Here is a 20,341-nt window from a genome sequence, read left to right as displayed (position 1 = left end):
ATCTAGTCTTTCTGGACTTCACAAAGTTGGGCGATACGTTCGATAATGTTTCCAAAGGGATCGTTTCCGTAGTGCTGACGCCACATATATTCTTGTAGGTAGCCATCGAAAAGTCCTTTGGATGTTCCTGTTTGGGGCAAACCTCGCTTGATTCCCCACCATGTATTTTCGATACCATGTGTGTGCGCACCGGTGAATTCCGGCGCATTGAAGCCATTCCATCGCAACCCTTTTTTGAACATCGCCACTCGTACCCGTCTCGCGATGAAGCACGTCGCGTCCAGCTAAGTTCAATGCTGCGCCCAGCTCGAGGACATTTTACCGACGTCACAAGCAGGTTGTGATCCTTACACCACTGTATGCACCGGTCGTGATCCGATAATATTCGAGAAAGTCGAATAAAATTCAGTCTCCCCATCTCCGAGTTGTTGTTCTTCTTCTTCCTTCTATCTTCTTCTTTCGTTGATGTTATTAGAAAGAGGTATGAGTAAATTTTGTTTTCTATGTGGTATTTGGCCAATCGTAGAGAAGAAGAAATGCATTCTTTAGTGCAAAGGGGACCTTTGGTGCATTATATCAATGCACATATTGTTATGAAAATTTTTTTACTGAAAGGTAAAAGAAAATGTAGCTTTTGGAGAGGAACTCTTAACTGGTTTGCGTAGCATAGTGGTAAGGCTATGGTTTGATAATTGTCTCATAATAACGCGTTGTCTGAGGAGCGATGGTTCAAGGCTCAGCAGAACTGCCAAGATGGTAAAAAGGAAAAAAAAAAAAAAAAGACTGAGGAGAAGTTAGGAACGAAGGGGAGAGGGGAGAAGAACGTGAGAAAGGAATGGAGACGAAAAAGCCGCTTTCAATCAATTTCTCTTTTATTGAAGTAGTAAGTACTTATTAGTAATGTATATATGCTAAACCCGTGGGAATAAGTCATTGTCTTAAAAACAATGGGGTGCATACATAATTAATGAAATTGAATGCATAATTAATGTATGGGGTTATATGGTACTCTTTCCTTTTGTTTTGTTTACATGACAACAGCGCTGAGTGCATTTCGCATTTAAACTATGAAAAACTAAAAATGCGAAGATATTTTGGTCTTTTTAATACCAAGTAGCCCTTAAAGTTTTTCCAAATCACAGACTGTGCTTGTATTTTTTGAGCGAGTATTGTTTACATTGTATGTTAAAATTTCTGATTATTTTGCTGTGTCTTGTTTCGTACACATGACAGCAGTGTTAAGCTAAGAAAATGTAAAATGTTTGTATTGTTCATATGAGTGTTGTTTATTGTGAACTTTATGATTCCAGTGTTTCATAATGTGTTATATGTTTTGCTGGACTTTAAAAGTAATAAATTATTGCAGCTTAATTTATTATTTGTTTATTAATTAATTGATTTATTTATTAGGTGCAGAGCCTTGTCTTTTTAGCTGGACCTTGGGAAAGAAGCAAAGGAAGGCACCAGCGGAAGAATGCAACAAGTAACCGATGAGTCAACTCCAGAGTCTGTTGGAGAAGCAGTGTCAGCATTGCATGTTGGAGCCTACAGAGCATTTTCCTCTGATGAACCCTCAACTTCTGCTGCTGGTTCATTGTCACAGTTTGATGAAAATGCTGTTGAATTGGAGAGTGAGACCCCTCAAACAGAGCCTGATACTTTCCTTGAACTGCAAAGAAAAATTGCCTTACTTGAAATTGAACTAGCTGACTGCCAGGAAAAGCTCTGTGAAGCAGAAAAGGAAAAAGCAGTGTTACTGGAACGGCAATTTTCACTCGAAAAAATTAAGGATGACAATGCTGCGGTTTTATTTTACACTGGCTTCCCAAGTTATGATGCATTGATTAGCATCTACAAGTACATTGAACCAAAGCTTGCCAAAATGCAGTATTGGAAGGGCGAAAATCTACTAAAGGAAAGCCAGCCTTATCAAACTGATGATAACAAGCGTAAATCTGGCCCTTCAAGAAAGCTTAGTTATCTGGATGAGTTTCTTCTCGTACTCATGCGACTGAAGGCTGGCCTCTTTGTGCAAGACCTTGCCGACAGATTTGGTATCAGTACCAGCCTAGTATCTAGGATTTGTATCACCTGGATAAATTTGTTGTACTATGAAATGAAGGAACTGTTTCCATTCCCCACTCAGGAACTTGTCCGCAAAAACATGCCAAAGGAGTTTGCTCACTATGCCACAACCAGGATCATTCTAGACTGCACGGAACTATTTATTCAGCGGCCTTCTGCTATGCTGGCCCAGTCAGAGACATGGTCCGATTATAAACATCATAATACCTGGAAGTTGCTAGTTGGGGTAACCCCAAATGGACAGGTAACTTTCCTGTCAGATCTCAGGGGAGGGCGTGTGTCTGATAAGCAAATAACAAGAGAGAGTGGAGTATTGGATTTGTTGGAAGCGGGTGACAATGTCATGGTAGACCGAGGATTTGATATTTCTGCAATTGTACCTGCTGGTGTTTCAGTTAACATGCCACCATTTCTGGCCGGTCGTGAACAAATGACGGCAGCTGAAACCGAAGAAACTATGAGCATCGCTTCAGTCCGGATTCATGTGGAGCGTGCTATTGGCCGCATTAAGACTTACCACATTTTAGATGGCATTTTACCGAACACCTTAAGCCCTTATGCAACACAAATTGCAACTGTCTGTGGCCTTCTGACAAATTTTCTACCCCCTTTACTGCCACCGGCTAATAGCTCATGATTCCCGCTTAAGCTTTCATATAGTGAGTGTGTGTATACATTCCGTAATTTTGGGCTGATTAACAGGCAGGCTGCCCTGGTTAGCTGGGATGACTTTTGTTCAGTAGCATGGCTACTTGGCAACAGCTTGAAAGAAAATGGCGTTTTTAAAGCGACTATAACAATATCATTGTCTGCATGTTAAATAGGCGGAATGTTTTTCTACTTTTGTTGCATTTTACAAGTGTGACAGAAGCCCAGCTAGCCAGCTCAGCCCGGTTCATGTAATCAGCCTCTTAGCTTCCATTAGTTTCATATTCTATGTAACCATTGGGATTTTGTACCACTGTCTTATTAACCAACCAGGGGGTCTGTAAGGGAGAATTTTGACCTTGGTCATGAGTACAGGCTGAATGAAGTGAGATCTGCACTCATGACCAAGGTCAAGATTGTCACATACAGACAGACAACCTAAGCTCGGTTAACAAGCTTTTTTTTTTCTATGGAAAAATCTGACATTCCTTTTGAGACACAGACATAATTAATATAAAACAAATAATCATGGAACCAAGTGTTTACTTTATTTCAGTAAAAAATGAAATTACATGTATTTTTTGCACTGTTCATGCTTAAAGAAAAGAATGGTTTTGAATTTTACCCTTAATATTTACAAGTATTCATTGTTCACCTCATTTTTCTCTCTGAAGTGTTAACTTTAAACCACTTCTTGAGCTTGAATAGTGTCCGAATGGAAGCCAACCACCATGTAGGTAAAGGACCTTTCCTCTTTTCACTCGTGCGGTCAGTACCTCAGGAAAAAAAGCCCTTCGATAAAAATAATTAATCTTTGCTAACAAGTCATCGCGCCATTTGCTGTTATCAAAGTGAATTTTTTCAATAAACAGTGGCATGTTTTCTCCAAAGTACACTACTAAAAAAATGCCTTCAAGGGGTATGAGGGAACAGTACAGCTGACCTTGAATTTGACAAAAGTAGTTGTGGTTCCTTTTCAGTTGAACAGACCCATCAGCTAGTTTTTCCAGGAAAAAATTCTTTGCTTTACAAGCTTCATCGACAGTCATGCCAGCTTTGCTGAAAGGAGACTTGATCTCCATCCCCCATTTTTCACCAGTGTCCATTATTGTCACTATTCTGTCCAAGCTTGCGCCGAGGTATGGTTTGTCCTTTGACAATGACAATCCCGTTTCCTCCACCTTTACTCTGATTCCATCCTGACCCATTTCCTTTATAAATAAATTTACAGCTTTTTCTTCACTTTCGATTCCATATTGGACAGCTTCAGTTGTAAAGTTACCATAAAGTATTGCCTTTATTTTATTTGACGGCTCCACTTTTGTTTTGGCAGCATTTCCAAAATTTGATGCTGTTAATACAGTTTTCCTTTTTTCAAACCAAAAATCGTTTTTTGATTGCCCTCTGGTCAGCCTCTCAGTTTCCTTGATCTCCTCTGGTGTAATGGTTAGGCTCGTAACATGTTCATCGATCATAGTTTTAAAGCGATTAGTAGCTATGTCATAGCTGTCGGTGAAGGCAACAGTTTCCTCGACTTGCTCTTCAGTCTCTTGAAGGGTGGGTTCCTCAGAACAGTTTGATTTTAGGTCGTGAAAGAGGAAGAATGAGCTTGAAGGCAGACAGTTTTGGAGGTTTTCGCTTAAAGTTTTGAACCCTTCTGCATCCCTGTTGCGCTGTTGTGGTGGTCTTGGGTCAAAGTTTATCAACTTTGGCTTGAGGCGGATGTTTTTCTTTCCAAACCTTATTTTTCTTATTAAGACCTGGTCAAGGGGTTTGGCTGCAACGCTCTGATTGCGTGGAACAACCCATACAGAAAGACGCGATGTACAAGACAGAGGTTCAGGATGATTTTGAAGACCGCGTCTTGTGAAGTCTTCTAAGGCAAACAGCACACCTCCTAAATGATTGCACTTTCCTTTTCCTTGAATGCCAAGCCCCGCGGGACAGGTACAGGCTGAGCGTAATATATCACACTGAGGTGTGAACTCCACGACCACGCGGTAAGGCGACTTTTTCATCGATGGCAGAACAGTGGCTTTCACGTACGTCTTGCCATCATAGGATTTGCTTTCCAGCCTCTTAACGTTCCCTTCAAAGAAAAATTGATACGACTTCAATTTCTTGTAGTTTGTTCCCTTGAGAACAATGTGGCGGTACTTGCGAGTTGACACAACAAGGTAGTCGTAAAGCTGAATGAAATTCAGCTCGGGGAGCTGACGCAAATCAGTGGACCATCCGAGAGCCGAGATTCTTCGTAAAGTATCATCATACTTGAATTCGCCTCCATTTTCTGCAGTACTTTGATCATTCTGAGGAATATTATCGCCAGTTTGCTGTTGATTCTCACCCGGTCGTAGCACATTACGCATTAGAATAGCGTATACCTTTAACACCAAGTCCGCTTTAATTCCGCCCGTCGCTTCTGAATTTGAACGTAATATCTCCCTCAAATCTTTCACTTTTAACTTCTGGATATCCTCTAGCGTTGAAATCTCCTTATCTTGGTAAACAAGCACCATTTTCGACTGTTTTCGAAGCGATTGAACGTGAGAAGCCTATTGCGATCAGCTATATTTACTGCTTTTGTATTACGCGGGTCACCGGGAGCCTCGCTATCGTGTTTGCGCGGTTACAAATCCAATATGGCGCCGGGAACTGTAAAAAGGGCTATTTAAATTTAAACAAAAGAATATTAATTCGGCAGCCATTTATGAAAGTGGTCATATTCAAATCATAACTTCAAAACTGAAGCCGGCGGGATTTGTCAATGAAGAAAGAGACGATGATATCAATAATGCAAAACACGGTGATGATGCTGCATCTGCCTCGACCTCTGTTCAGTGTCCCGTGTGCATAGGTAGCGGTGCAAAATTTCAACAAACAATGAAATCGAAGATTCATCAGATAGAACAGTTTGACCCCTACAGCGGCTTTAACTCAAACATATCGTTTAGTTAATGATAAAACATTAAGTGAGAGAAAAGTAAGGAAGATACGCTTTTTGCTCAAACCCGCAGTCATCGGTAAAATCAGTTGGTTATTTTGTACTCAGGAAATCTTTTCCAACCCACGTAACCACAGTCCTTTCATTCAACGAGTCCAGACACGCTAATTCTCGGATTGCAACCCATCTCAGTCAATCGTCGAATGTCACGAATCGAGGTAGACGATAAAACAGAATGAGCAAATCTTAAATTAACAAGTTTTGCATAAAATTTGCAAACATTATTATAAAAGAAATAGATATCTTAACTGTCTGGTTCATTTTTGTTTCCATAATTCAGAAAGGGTTTTTGCGTGAGCGTCAAGTCTTCAGAAAGGAATACGAAAAGCAGGTAAATCTGGGTAAATTTTCCTCGGACAGTATTGCTTTATTTTTCATTTTAACCTTCACTTTTATCGTGTAAAATGAATCAGTGGCAGTTTAGGACCGCTTTAGAAAATGATTTTGCATTATTTATATTATTTTGCGCCATCTTTCTTCGACTCGTGTTTGTTATAATAAAAATGGCGCCAAAGATTTGATTGAAATTCTACTTTCTCTTCCTTTAGAAATCATGTCGGCCAAATAAGAGCCTGTTAAAAGTTCTCGGGTCTTCTTAAAGGACGTCATAGCAGCAAAACCACCTGACTCCAGCAGTAATTCTCTGACTGAATGTGTTTGTTGTTAGGTGTTTCGGCAACCCCTTGCACAACGCAAATCTTAAGGCTCGTATTTCCCGCGCAAAGGTGGCGGTCACGACCCATGCCCTGTCGGACGTGACCGCGTTCTTAAAGGCAGCCGCGTCCAGTATCTTATTGTATTGTAATCTTTATTTAGACACGATCAATTCATCAGCCTATAAAAATACATATCACATACGCTAAGATATTTAAAATTAAAACTACATACTATAACACTAAAGCTGTTTTCCGTGAATGCCGTGCGTTAGACTTTAAAAATGTCATTGATCTTACGTTTAAATAACCCCAGAGACTCTGTGTTCCTTATATCGCGTGGTAAACTGTTCCATAATGTGGCGCCATTGTAGCTAAAGCTTTTTCTGTAATAATTAGTGCGCGGTAGTGGAACTTTAAGCTTATTTTCAGAGTCCCTGAGGTCATAAGCAGAGTCACGCCACGTAAACTTTGAATATAGATACCTTGGAGCTAGCCCGTGCAGACATCTCAACATCATGGTGGCTTTATGGATTTCCTGCTGGCGTGCAAGATTTTTCCACCCTAAAAACTCGAGTAGCTCAGTTGCATCAGCATCATAGTTAGAGAATGTCAACACACGGGCTGCTCTATTCTGCAATTTCTGCAGTTTGTCTCGTAGCGTTTTCCCACAGCTACCCCAAACAATGTCACAGTAATCAAAGTGAGGTTTTACTAAAGCTTGGTAGATGAGATGTAAGGTTGATGCTGGGATCAGGTGCCTAATTGCCTTTTTTCTTAAGGTGGCTCGTACCGCTTTTCATCTTTTTGATGGTTTGTAACTTTGAAAGAATACAACAGAAAGACTGTCCAAGGCCAGTTGAACAATTTTACGGGATTGAATTATATAATCATTGGTTATCCAAAAATAGGTGTCATTTCATCACTAGCAGTTTCCATGGCAACGCTTTCATAGGCTTATTCAGACGCATTTTTTAGCTTGTGGCTTAAATAATTCCAAAACTAACCCGGTGACCCCACGATTTTTTTAAGTGATTGCTTTTGGCACTTGAAAATGCACAAAGATTTAAAAAAAATTATACGGAGCGGAATTTCAGAAAATTTAGAAAAAAGGCAATTTTCAGACATCGCAAATTTCCTTCCGTAGAATTTTCTAGTTTTTTTTCTGATGATTCCTTTCGACGTTATTATCATATTAGAACAAAAAAAAGAAGGGGTCACCGGACTTGTTTTCATGCAATAGCTTTCGTGAGTTTAGCAATTTCCACGCGCGTTCTCGCTCATTTAAAAATCTGGATTCTATAAGATCGACGTTTGCTCATGATCTGTTTTAGATACCGCTGACAATTGCGTGTGCTCGCGCGAGCACCTACGATCTCATGTTTGCAGACGTTTACTGCGAAGAAAATCATTAAACAGCCGTCAAAGACAGCCTCCCAGGCTCATCTTAAAAATCCTACACATGACTTCTGGCTATATCATATTATTTTCCTTGAAGTTTCAAAGCCTTCTTCCACTTCAGGTAGATTATCCTTCACTTGAGTTCTTCTTTTTTCGCCGTCGCAAGATTTCATATCGGTTGAATATTTCTTTTAAATGTGAAGTGAAGCAACCTTTACTTCTCGGAAAATCGTCTTCTTTATCTTAGTTTCTATCTCCTGCATTTACAGTGGCCGCTCAACACATCAAATACAAGCTCTTACGTAAAATTCTCACGTAAGTAGAAAAAATTCTTCGCGCAGCCATCTTTGTTTTAAATTTTCGTCTTTTAATTAAGGCGGCTCGTACTAGTTTCCTCGCGCGGGGAACAGATAACTCTTGCGTCACGCGCGAGAGAAACGTGCGAAAGAAGCGCGAGATTAAAAGACGAAAATTTAAAACAAAGATGGCGGCGCGAAGAATTTTTTCTACTTACATGAGAATTTTACGTCTTTTAATCTCGCGCTTCAAGAAAGAAGCCAGAGCATTTCAGAGAAGCTCTCAGTGTGTCCTCAAAGCCCTTTTTGTCCTTGAGAGTTCTTGCTTTGTTGAAGCTCCCCGTACAGTAGCCTCTTTGGGAGAAAACAGTATCGGATTAGACCATTCTCAACGGGCAAAATTCCCAACGGGAGAGAGTTCAATTGGAAGCAGCTGTTGAACCCCAAAGAATGGCTGCAAATGAGACTTCCACAGAGATTTTTGTGAAAGGAATTTTCGCTCACAAACTGAAGCACAGTGGTTACTAATTTTTTTTATTCGACTCACAAAATTTCTTGTTTGTTTAAATGGTAACTTTTATTTACACCACACACTTGGTATAGATGTAAAAATTAACTTACGCTCTAAGATCACAGTCGAACTTGAATTTACCGTCACTCTTGGGGAATGGCGGAATGACCGCTTAAATACAGGGCGACCGCTTGATACAGGTTCCACAGAAAAAGGGTGATACAAAGAGAGATAAAAAAAAAACGACATTTTGTATAGGTAATCGCATGATTTCGAGTGTAATTTGGAATAAATAAGCACAAGTAAGTTTTTTCAAAAACTAACAAAATTGCATGAGCCCGTAGAACTCATGCAATTTTGTTAGTATCTGTAATGGCGTAACCGTATAACTAATGTATGTAAAGTGATGTATGCAAAGTAAGGTACGCATGTCATGTACTAATATGATATGATGCTTATTCAAACCTTTTGCAGAGAGCTGAATTACAGGTTTGTTACAATGAGATGTTGTTAAGGTTGAGGACAGACGTCAGCATTCAGGCGCCTCTGGCAGCCGCTTCAGTCCATATCGATCTCACCTTCCCACCCATCCCACCCCAGGGGAGGACATCCATCACACAGTAATCTCGTGTGTGGGAAATTAACGTCTCCTACCCCAACCCTGCCGGAGACGGGACCTCCATTTATTCGTCCCTATCCGAGAAGACTAGAATATCTAACCATTTCTTGATGTTATAGAAAGGTAGCAAATTCTTCTCAATTATTTTAAGACCTTGAGTGTTGGTCACGGTATATAAGTGGAAAGCCGTCAGCCCGAGCCGACATCATTCTGAGAAACAGCGGACGTTAAACGCTCGACACTAAAGTATCCTCCTTGAGAGTTCTTGCCTTGTTGAAGCAAATTGCACGAGGAAAAGCATGTGATTATGTATTAATGATATACATGAAAAAATACCAGGTAGCTTATCATAATTATGCTGAAGAAAGGCGCGCGCATCACGTGCAAAAATAATTTATTCAAATCCTGCAAGTGACATCGGGCGTTCAGTCAAAACAACTGCGTACGATCAAAACAATAAGATGACATGATATTTTCACATCTTTGAGGCGCAAAAAAGTTCAAAGTGTGGCCAAACAGTTCAAGAAATTGTTCGGTGAGTTTGTTAATCCTGTGAGTTTCTTTGATTTTTGACCAGTCAGAATGTCTGGTTTGTTACTTTCTTTGCCGTGAATTAACACTCTTCTGCACTGAATTACCTGAAAACTGCATTCATCTTAGTAGATAGGGATGAGGGGTTCTGGACCAAAAATGTGGAATAAATTAAAAAACGATAGAAAACGTGGTGAGAACCATAGATTTTTGATATAAAGGAACTAAGAAGACATGTCGTCAAAGAGACAAACTGTGGAATAAATTAACTCAGAAAGAGTCAAACTACGTTAGAGTTTTAGGGTGATTTATGGTTTAGATGTAGGTGTAAGTGTTAGGGTTTTAGGGTTTAGGGTTAAGATTTAAAGTTTAAGGCTTTCAATGAAAATATGAGAAAGTCCTAACGAATCAAACAATGCAAACAATGGAATCCAAGATGGTGTCGTTATAATTGCATCACCAGAAAGAAATGGTTAGAACTCGTGGTAGTTCTTAGCAGTGGATTCCTAACTTTAGATATTCCCTTTAGTAGTTCTCAGGTTTATAAAAAAAAGGGAAAAGAGAAGTGTCATGAGTGTGTGTGTCGAACTTTCAAGTGTCATGCATGAATGGATGTATCACGATCCAGTTTTTACGAGAATAAAGACAATGCGATTTTGGAAGCTTTTGAAATCTTTCCGAGAAAAAAGACAATAGGATTCTAGAAGCTATTGAAATCTTTCCCCCCCCAAACAAAAAAGAGACAATGGGAATGGTAGACCCTATTCAAAACAAGTCGTGTCATAATTATTCAAAAAGTCTAATATTCAAATAGGTTTGTGTCACGATGTCACGCGTATTTCTGCGGTGGTGGTGTTGGTCATAGTCACGTCAGAGTTTTTTTACGATATTACAAACTTACGATCTTGTGATTGGGTTCACAGGAAACAATACGAGTGAAAGGATACTCTATAGATAATAACATTGGTGTAAATAGTATGAAAAAAGCAGGTAGGGTTAAAATAGTCAATAGTCACGGACTACCGTGAATAAATTCAGTGTAACGGGCCACAGCCTTTGGCTGTGGTTAGGAAAAACCTTTTTCGCGACCTTCGGCTGCGATCCGGAAAAGCAACTCCGGAAAGGAAGAGCCAGAAAGGGAATAAAGACAGTGGGGCTATTTTTTCTTCTGAAGGGCGATTTGTGGATAGATGTCTTTCAACGAAATTCGAAAAATGCGACTAAATGTAGTGACACAGATAAACTTTACATTATATATTTATTTACTCTATTGAACTGTCTTATAAAGTTCGTCGCTGTTTTTAAAATACATCCTTTACGAGTTCCGTGGCTTTCTTGTTGTCAGGTACAAGTTTTTACTACCTCTAGAAACAGTGATGCGAGGAATTTTTTGTTGCGTCAAAGCCGCTAAACAGTTTTCGTAGTCCATCATGTTATCATAACACTCTACAGTCTGCGATTCCATCTTCTCAAGAACTCTTTTCTCTACAGCATTCGACAGCAAATGATGAGAACTCCTACGCATTTATATATCTTATACACGAATGAAAAACAAATATTTATATCTAACTTTCAAACTCTATTGAAATTATTTTATGTGTTTATGTAGGTAAAATAGGGATTAAAGGTTATTTTAAAGATAGAGGTTATAAGTAGAAGTTTTAGCGTACTTATAATTATCGAATGGGTCTTGGTAGCGCGTATGTAGGGATGAGAGTCGAGTTAAAATTAGTATTCAAAACAGACATTTTAAATAAAAGAAACATGTAAACCCTATTGTAGTCTTTCCGAGAATAAAAACAATGGCTTTGTAGAACCCATTGAAATCTTTCCGAGAAAAAGGACAATGGATCTAAATCTTGATGTGGATAAACTACTGAATGAATATCTAAAAATGAGTTGAAAGCGTAAATTAACTTGATGGCAAAGTTAAAATGTGGATGTGCGTGTGTATGTGTGTGTGTGTGTGTGTGTGTGTGTTCGTAAGAATTCTTTAGCGTCTTTAAATACACTCTAACTAATTCTCCAGCTCTTTCCTTTTCAGGTACGAGTTTTAAGAGTTCTAAAAAGACTTTGGTACGATGGATTTTCTCTCGCGTCATGAGTGTCAGGCTGGTTTTGTAAATCAATAGATCAAGTCTTCCTTACAGTCATCGCATACGTAGGAAAACCCACTCATCCTTCTCTCTCCAGTACATCACAGTAAATGATTAGTACTCTCATCTCTACATCTATTTTTATAAAAGATAACATTACAAAAGTTCTCATTAGTTCACACCACTTCATAGGGATAACATGACTAAGTCGCAGCCAACTCGTGCCATAGCTCTTAAAGAGCATCGAATAAAATAGATGACTATTAAAGCAGGAATTAAATATAAAGAGCGCATTCTGGAAGAATTAAAGCAACATCATGCACATGGTACATTTCCTAAAAGATTCTTCTCCATCATCATTCCCAAGATGACAACTACATAGGGACAAGGCATGGTAGATCAGGCCTGTCATGATTTGAAAACGGTGGTGTTATGTCAAAAGATTTTAGAAGTGGAAAATAAATGAGCGTAAGATGAAGCCATCTACGAGCAAAGAAAGAAAGAACAAGATCAAGATAAACAGAAATGACTACCACCAGAACCACCACCAAAGCGGGAGGTTGCTAAGCACGAAAGAAGCGTAAGATTTGCTCGAGGCTATACCATACCATACCATTCACAGGCATTAAAGCTGAGTTATAGGAATTACGAGAAAAAAAACCTTTGTAAAAAAAGTAGAATGTAAATGAATACCTTTTGATCACCCTCTTTATGTGTTGTGATGATGTTGAGTGTCACTTTAAATTCCATACTAGGAAATTCTAATTTTGTTATCATCCAATGAACATAGCATACAAGATCCTTTCTAGGGTTGGGGATGGTTCGAAAAATGCGAATAGGGGTATCTGTGTAAGCTTTCCTAAAAATCTTGTCAAAGGTAATGGTAAAAGTTCAACGGCTTCTAGAGTAATTTCATATACACTAGTCATATCATATTTCCACAAACATAGTTGAAGTGTGGTAAGTAATCCATCACTTAAAGACATGAGTAAATTTTCATTCTCGTGAGGTTTTCTTTGCGGTTGAATGTGAATTCTAAAAGTGCTTTCCTCCATGACTCGATCCAAATAAAATTTTTAATTCTGCTCACCATGGGTAAATTTTACAGCTATGAAAGGTTGTTTCCAATCATATAAATGGTTGAATCGTTGCTCATACCAAAAGAAAAATTGTATTAAATCTTGTAGGGATAGTTCCATACTCTCACATAGTCACTCTTTTCACATCAATTGAGAAATAAACTGATTATAAGATGTAAAAGCATTTATTTACAAACAAAACATGCAAATACAATGTATATATGAAGTTCATATATTTTGAACTGCGGTATTAGATACGTATGAAGCACGATCCTCGCAGTAGAGAGCGCTATTCATGCAATAGCGAAAATCAGATCTGAAAAAAATCAGGCCTGTACGGGATTCGAACCACTGACCTCTGCGATACTAGTGCAGCGCTCTACCAATTGAGCTAACAAGCGAACTGGGAACAGGCCGTTAAGTTGATTTGTAATAAGCCCGTGATGATAAATCAGATACAGTGAATATATGAAGTTCATATATTTTGAACTGCGGTATTAGATACAGTGATACTGTATCAGATACAGTGCGGTATTAGGTCAGTGGTTCGAATCCCGTACAGGCCTCATTTTTTTCAGGTCTGATTTTCGCTATTGCATAAATAGCGCTCTCTACTGCGAGGATCAAGCAGCACACGTATCTAATACCGCGGTTCAAAATATATGAACTTCATATAAACATTGCATCTGAGAACTACTAAAAGGAATCTCGAAAGTTATGAACCCTCTGATAAGAACTACCACGAGTACTAACCATTTCTTTCTGATGATGCAATCATAAAGACGCCATCTTGGATTTAATTGTTTTCATGATTGTTACATACATTAGGTCCATTAGGGCTCTCTTATTCTCTCTTCTCATATTTCAATTGAAAACCTTAAACTTTAAATCTTAACCCTAAACCCTAAAACCCTAACCCTTTTTATAAACCCGAGAATTACTAAAAGAAATCACTAAAATTAGGATTCCTTTGATAAGAAGCACTTCGAGTTTTAACTATTTCTTTCTGATGATGCAATTACAACGACACCATCTTGGATTTCATTGTTTCCATTGTTTGATTCATTAGGACTTTCTCATATTCTAATTGAAAACCTTAAACTTTAAATCTTAATCCTAAACCCTAAAACCCTAACACTTACACCTACACCTAAACCATAAAACCCTAAAACCCTAACCCTAACATCTACATCTAAACCATAAAACACCCTCAAACTCTCCCATAGTTTGACTCTTTCTGAGTTAATTTATTCCGCACTTTGTCTCCTTGACGACATGTCTTCTTAGTTCCTTTATATCAAAAATCTATTGTTCTCACCACGTTTTCTCTTGTTTTTTAATTTATTCCACAATTTTGGTCCAGGACCCGTCATCCCTATCTACTAAGATGAATGCAGTTTTCAGGTAATTCAGTGCAGAAGAGTGTTAATTCACTGCAAAGAAAGTAACAAACCAGACATTCTGATTGGTAAAAAATCAAAGAAACTCACAGGATCACCAGACTCACTGAACAATTTCTTGAACTGCTTAGCCAGACTTGGAACTTTTTTGCGCCTTAAAGATGTGAAAATTTCATTTCATCTTATTGTTTTGATCGTAAGCATTTTTTTGACTGAACGCCCGATGTCACTTGCAGGGTTTGAATAAATTATCTTTGTACGCGATGCGCGCGCCTTTCTTCAGCCTAATTATGATAAGCTGTCTCGAATTTTTTCATGTATATTATTAATACATAATCACATGCTTTTCCTCGTGGTATTTGCTTCAACAAGGCAAGAACTCTCGAGAACTCCCTCAAAAATACTATTAACAGTGATTTCAACCAAGAGCCATAATTGGTCCCAATTATGGCTCTTGTTTCAACAGATAAATATGGATTCAATTTTTTCTTGAAAGATTATTCTTAGGCCCCCGTCCACACGCATCCGGATATTTTTGAATCCGCAACTTTTTCGTTCTGGGTACGGCTATCGTCGACACGTATCCAGCGAATTCGCAAGCAAATCCGGATATTTTTTAATCCGCTCTCGAGAGTGGAAATTTTTTAATCCGATAACATTTCGGATACGTGTGGACGGTCGATTCCGGATATTTTCTGATACGTTGACCGCAGAAAACTGGCGCCAGTGTTTACCACACAAAGTTAAATATGGCCGCCGAGATACTGATTTACAAAGCGATCTAAAATATCGCCATATTTACTGTGGCACGACCCCCAGTCAATGTTCTCCATAGATTTCGCGGCTTTGAACTCAATTTTTACGTTCAATAACAACTCTACCTCGTCGTCGCTCCATATGAATGATTCTGGCTTGTTCCCTTCATTCTTCTTAGCTTTCTTGCCTGATTTCGACATGTTTTTAATTGTTTGAACTGGTGCACGCTAACTGAAACATGGAAATTTTGCGGCTGCTAAATGCCGCGACTGGGTAATAGAGTGAATCCGGAGTGAATCCGGAGTGAATCCGGATACCTGTGGACGGGGGAATTCGTTTTGACGCGAATATTTTCGTATCCGGAGAGAAAAAGTTGCGGATTAAAAAATATTCGGATACGTGTGGACGGGGCCTTAGTTTTCCTTGAGTAGATCCGCTTTAAGTGACCGTTCAATACAGGTAAAAAGCCTGACGAACAGGCCCTTGGGACTCAATCGAAGGTGAGCACGACAGCCTAATAGAGGTGACTGCTTAAAAGAAGTGAAAATTACGGTGATTCTGAGAAAACAAATTGGGGACTTTGAAAACCGATCGCCTAATACAAGGTGACCGTTTCATACAGTGCCGCTTGATACAGATTCGACTGAACTTTAAATGAGAGGTGAAATGTTGTTGGAGGCGTTTTTGACATCTTGCATAGCGTTTGCCGGTTGTAGTTCTCATGGAGCAAGAAATCAGACAGTCTATGGATCGTTAGACCGGTGAAGTTCATCACTCACACTAATCAGTCGATGATATCAGAAGGATTATGATGCCTTTACACCATAAGTGGGTGAAAGATATCGCTGTATGGGAGATCAGCAAGAGGAACTTCGCACACTCTTCATTCTTATTAATGTTTTATTGTTCGTTTTTACTCCAATGGGGTATCAAGAATTTTTTTACAAGGGCAATTATTTCACTCGCAGGACTTTTCACTTTTCTGTCAATTAAAATTCCCATCAAAGTAAGACACGGTAAGTAATTTTGGCTACAGGTAGAGTTAATCGATACGAATTGTTTCAGATTTTCAGATTAGATTTTCCCGGAAAATTCCAATTGACAAACAAAAACATTTGCTAGAGTAACCTTGGATGTACCATTCTACCGACATAAGCCCTGCCAAAATTGAAGACAGATTAATACAAATGAAGAGAATAAGAATTTTTGTTTTTGTTTTGTTCTCAATGAACTAAAATATATCCCATGGCTTTAATGTGTTTATCTCCATTATCTGTATCGAGACGAGAGGCCTCGTTTCCACACGTGTTGGAATCATCATATAGCCCTCCTGTACCAAATCCAATCCTGGAGTCGCAGGTGTCGCAGTCATTCTGATTGTTTGCAATCAAACCGATTCTTGCTCTAGGGTTAGTAACGACATTAGACACAACATTGAAACCTTCCCTGTTACAGTTAGGCTGCAGGGAGGCCTCTGGTCCAATAAGCTTCTTCCACGTGTCACGACCCAATGAGGTACTTCGGTATTTCTGGTCAGCGATCAGCGAGTATAGAGAGCTAGCCTCCATGTTGAGGACAATGAACCTGATCTGTCCGCCAATCTTCATACCGAGGCAAATCTTAGAGAAGGATGTGTTCCAGTATGTCGGTAACTTGGTCTCCTGCGAATCAAAGCCAGTCTGTCCTCCAGCAGAGTTGTATTCCGTTTTATTACTCCAGAAACCAGCATCATAATGAAAGGTTGGCTAGAAAGGAAATGTTTGATAATACATCACCGGTTTAAAGATTAATCATCGCTTGATCCCGCTAAAGACAATTAATTTTGTAACCATCATGATTTTCTTTTTGAAAAGGGCTGGTTGCTCTACCTTAAATTTTATCACCTTACCACATTTGGACTGCAAAATTCTGAAATGAAATAAAGCTAGTGATCGAGAAATAGTTATTGAGTTGTGCTTTAACACAGATCATTACTCGTTATAAATACTCATCCTCGGTTCTGGTGAAGTTAAAGCGTTTCATTAGCATTTGGAGCTTGTAAGGAAGACAAACAGTGCGCAATGGCTCATGCTGTCGATTAAGACCCTATAGTAAACGAGAATGACACGTAACTGACGGAAAATCGATTTCACGTGGTACCTTGTTACCATCAATCTTCATGACTGGCGTCCATCCTCCATCCCCGCATCCAAAATCCCCCATTTGACAGAGAACGGAGGTTGGCTCTGAGCCAAGAAGGAGGGAGACCAGTTTACTCGTGTTTGATCTGTTAAAATACATTTGGAAAAGTTAGAGAAGTCATAGGCTCTCTTGGTTAAAAGAGTCTTCATCATTGTTTTTTATAAAACGCCTTGAGTTATTTGTCGCAGAGGTCCATCGTGATTTTAACCAGGAGACCAACAGTTCATCTCAATCGTTCGGTCACAGATGATAAAATGATTGCAATAAATGAGTTTAAATGAGTAAGCAGTTATTGCCACTTACTTCTTTGCATCATAAACCTCCTTGCATGACTTTACAGCTAAAAATAAAAACTGATGTAAGAAATACATCCCATTATTAAGAATGGAGGAGAAGTAACAAGCTGTCTTCGTGGGAATTGCAAGCTTTCTCTCGGAGTAAGAATTGATTTGGAAAATTATGTTTTTCTTAATTTTCCCACTGATTCTTAGAAGAAGTTTAATCTAATTTAATTGTCTTTTTTAAAATGTTTCTTTTGCGACAAAATGTGCTCTCAGTTAGAATAAAACTAAGCAATTCCACCGTTAATTAAGGTATCCTAAATGCGCGCGAACGTATCAATCCCGAGCGAATCCCGAGTTATCGAGTCTGGATTGGAGCTGTGCAGTAAGACCAGATGAGCGTCTGAGGTGAAACATTGCAAACTAAAGCGCAATTAGAACTGTTAAAAGTACCTTTTTCGCAATATTCGCCCTTGAAGCCTTCTTCACAGACACATTCAAAAGTGTTTTCTGTATAGCTTATCACACAGCTACCACCGTTATGGCACGGAGAGGGGGAACAAGGAGACTAACAAAAGAAGGAAAAAAGAAAGAAGTCCACTTTTACTACACTCGAGTTGGACAAATGCATACCTAATAGATACCTATCTAACTTAACGACAGAAATTCAAATGCGTCATGGGATGACTTTTCTTCATAATAACTGAGGTGTATGCTGTGAAAATGAATAAAGGGGGTAAGTCTCTAAAAGAAACCGTGGTGGTGCCTCGGTGAGGGCAACAAGGTAATTTGATAATATCAACTAAGTTGATAATGTAAATTGGCCTCCGTAAATGGTTTCAAAGCTGAAGTTTCGAACGTTTGCCTTTCGTCAGAGCGAATGACGAAGAGTAAACGTTCGAAACGTCAGCTTTGAAACCATTTACGGTAGCTCATACTGTAAGAAGTCAGTGTAAGTAAGTAAGAAGTCAAGTCAGTGTAAGTAACCCGACATGCCCCACCTGAATAGAAACGTGATGTGAAGTCCTATTTTCTCTGAAATTTTCAGGAAATTCATACTTATGGGAGGACAGTAACTCACACCAAAGTTTACCATCGGTTCCTTTTGACGCTGACCAGTTTACAGACCAACATAACGTGTTTCTCAGGCATGAATAGATGCATTCGTAGTCGTCGAACGCCGCGAATGTTCCAACCTTAGGCACAGTCAGATAGAAATATTCATCTATTGATAAAAGACTTTGTCTGAAAGTCTGGGATGAAAAGGTGAACTTGTGTTCCGAAACCGGCATTTCTGCGAAGAAACAAAAATGTAGCATTTTATAAGAAATTGAAGACATCTTTCTTAGTAATGTCCAGCTGATGTTTCGTATCAGCGAGTTTTTCTGTAGGCAGCATTTCTATTTTTCTTGCATGAAATGTCAGGGGCTACATGCATAGGCGTACGGGCCGGGGGGGGGGGGGCGGGGGGGACTGCAGCCCCCCAAATTTTGGGGAACTCAGAATTTTTGGGCAGCACGAGAAATTTGGGCAAAGCTAGTTTTTAAAGAAGCTTGCATGTGTCTGTGTATTTTTTTTCGAAGAGATATTTTATGTTTCAACCTGAAGTCGGCGGTTTTTTTTAAATAGGCTTTTTTTTTCGTTTAAATAGGCTCGATTTCCACCGTTTCCCGGGCGCGGTCTTTAATCTTACCCTTCGGGGAGATGAGTGCGGGCTCATTTTCCCGAACAGCGGCTGGTAATCGAGCCTTCGTTATAAAGGCAGTTAAATTCACGCGAGACAGTGGTTGCCTAGCAAGTGATCACTTTCTGGTTATTTTTGAAGGGGATCATATGTTGATAAACATATTTGTAATTTTGTTGTCGTTGGGCACCGTGCAATCTGTGCTGCACTGCACTAGTTACAGTGGGGAATTTCCAGTCGTGAATTAATTAGAGTCAATTTCGGCGTAACTTTTTAGAATCATATTGTAGATTATCAGAAGATCTGAGTTCCGTGCTCGGCAACCACTGTCTCGTGTGAATTTAACTGGCCTTACCACGTCCTTTATGGCGCAAAGAATGGAAGAGTGCTCTCCGCTCGGTATCTACGTCCACTGTTACGGACATGTGCTCAACCTCTCCCTTAAGGATACTTTGACACAGATTGAACCATTGCAAAACGCTCTGGGAACTTTACAGGCTCTGTACAACTTTTTAGAAGCGAGTCCCAAACGACACGCCTTGTTTAGTGACACAGACGTACAAGGTGAGGATCTAAAACTGACGCTGAAGTCATTAAGTACCACGCGATGGTCATGCCGGTGGGAAGCCGCAAAGGCCGTACACGGGCAAATGGAACGGATTGTAGAAGCCCTGCTCAAACTGTCTTCAGACAAAGATCAAAAAACCAACTCTGAGAGCAGAGCCTTATTGAACGCCATTTGCGACTTGGAGTTTGTCTTTGGGCTGTGTGTACTGAAAGTAATCCTAAGCAACGCTACTAGTATCTGTCAGAGTGAAACACTTGATGAAGAAAGCTTCTCCCGAGTTGCTAAATTTTACAAAATCGACGGGGTAAATTTTACAAAATCTGGAAGCCGAGCAGAAAATGTACGCGAGTTTTCGTCGTGTACGGGGATTAGGCTATATGACTGTTTCAGAAATGTTGCAGACAATGCATGAGAATGATCTGTTTGATATGTTCCCAGAGTTTTCTCGTGTGGTACATATCCTTGCAGTGATACCTGCTACATCATGTTCTGCAGAACGATCATTCAGTGGGTTGCGCAGATTGAAAACGTACCTCCGCAGCACCATG

General features: G+C 39.5%; 3 protein-coding genes and 1 long non-coding RNA gene across 4 annotated transcripts; 2 read left to right on the top strand and 2 right to left on the bottom strand.

Moving 5' to 3' along the window:
- Window positions 1–1,476: 1,476 nt before the first annotated feature.
- Window positions 1,477–3,100, top strand: LOC148729481 (uncharacterized). Its single transcript, XM_088762634.1, has one exon. It carries the CDS (start codon window positions 1,883–1,885, stop codon window positions 2,720–2,722), a length of 840 nt encoding a protein of 279 aa, XP_088618760.1. The 5' UTR covers window positions 1,477–1,882; the 3' UTR covers window positions 2,723–3,100.
- A 159-nt stretch (window positions 3,101–3,259) lies between these two features.
- LOC148729480 (uncharacterized) lies at window positions 3,260–5,292 on the bottom strand. The gene has a single exon (XM_088762631.1). It carries the CDS (start codon window positions 5,250–5,252, stop codon window positions 3,390–3,392), a length of 1,863 nt encoding a protein of 620 aa, XP_088618757.1. The 5' UTR covers window positions 5,253–5,292; the 3' UTR covers window positions 3,260–3,389.
- Window positions 5,293–9,400: 4,108 nt separating this feature from the next.
- Window positions 9,401–12,933, top strand: LOC148729479 (uncharacterized). The gene is made up of 2 exons (XR_016002282.1): window positions 9,401–9,752; window positions 11,793–12,933. It is a non-coding gene; the product is annotated as an uncharacterized LOC148729479 (long non-coding RNA).
- Window positions 12,934–15,766: 2,833 nt separating this feature from the next.
- On the bottom strand, window positions 15,767–18,875 carry LOC111325223 (uncharacterized). The gene is made up of 5 exons (XM_088762633.1): window positions 18,543–18,875; window positions 17,995–18,109; window positions 17,564–17,600; window positions 17,219–17,345; window positions 15,767–16,824 (listed from the first exon to the last, which is right to left on the bottom strand). The coding sequence occupies exons 1-5, from the start codon at window positions 18,858–18,860 to the stop codon at window positions 16,303–16,305; spliced, it is 1,119 nt and encodes a 372-aa protein (XP_088618759.1). The 5' UTR covers window positions 18,861–18,875; the 3' UTR covers window positions 15,767–16,302.
- Window positions 18,876–20,341: the final 1,466 nt, after the last annotated feature.

Source organism: Stylophora pistillata, chromosome 6 (genome assembly GCF_964205215.1).
Source record: "Stylophora pistillata chromosome 6, jaStyPist1.2, whole genome shotgun sequence".
NCBI classification, from domain to species: domain Eukaryota; kingdom Metazoa; phylum Cnidaria; class Anthozoa; order Scleractinia; family Pocilloporidae; genus Stylophora; species Stylophora pistillata.
This window is presented reverse-complemented; position numbering and strand designations above follow the sequence as displayed.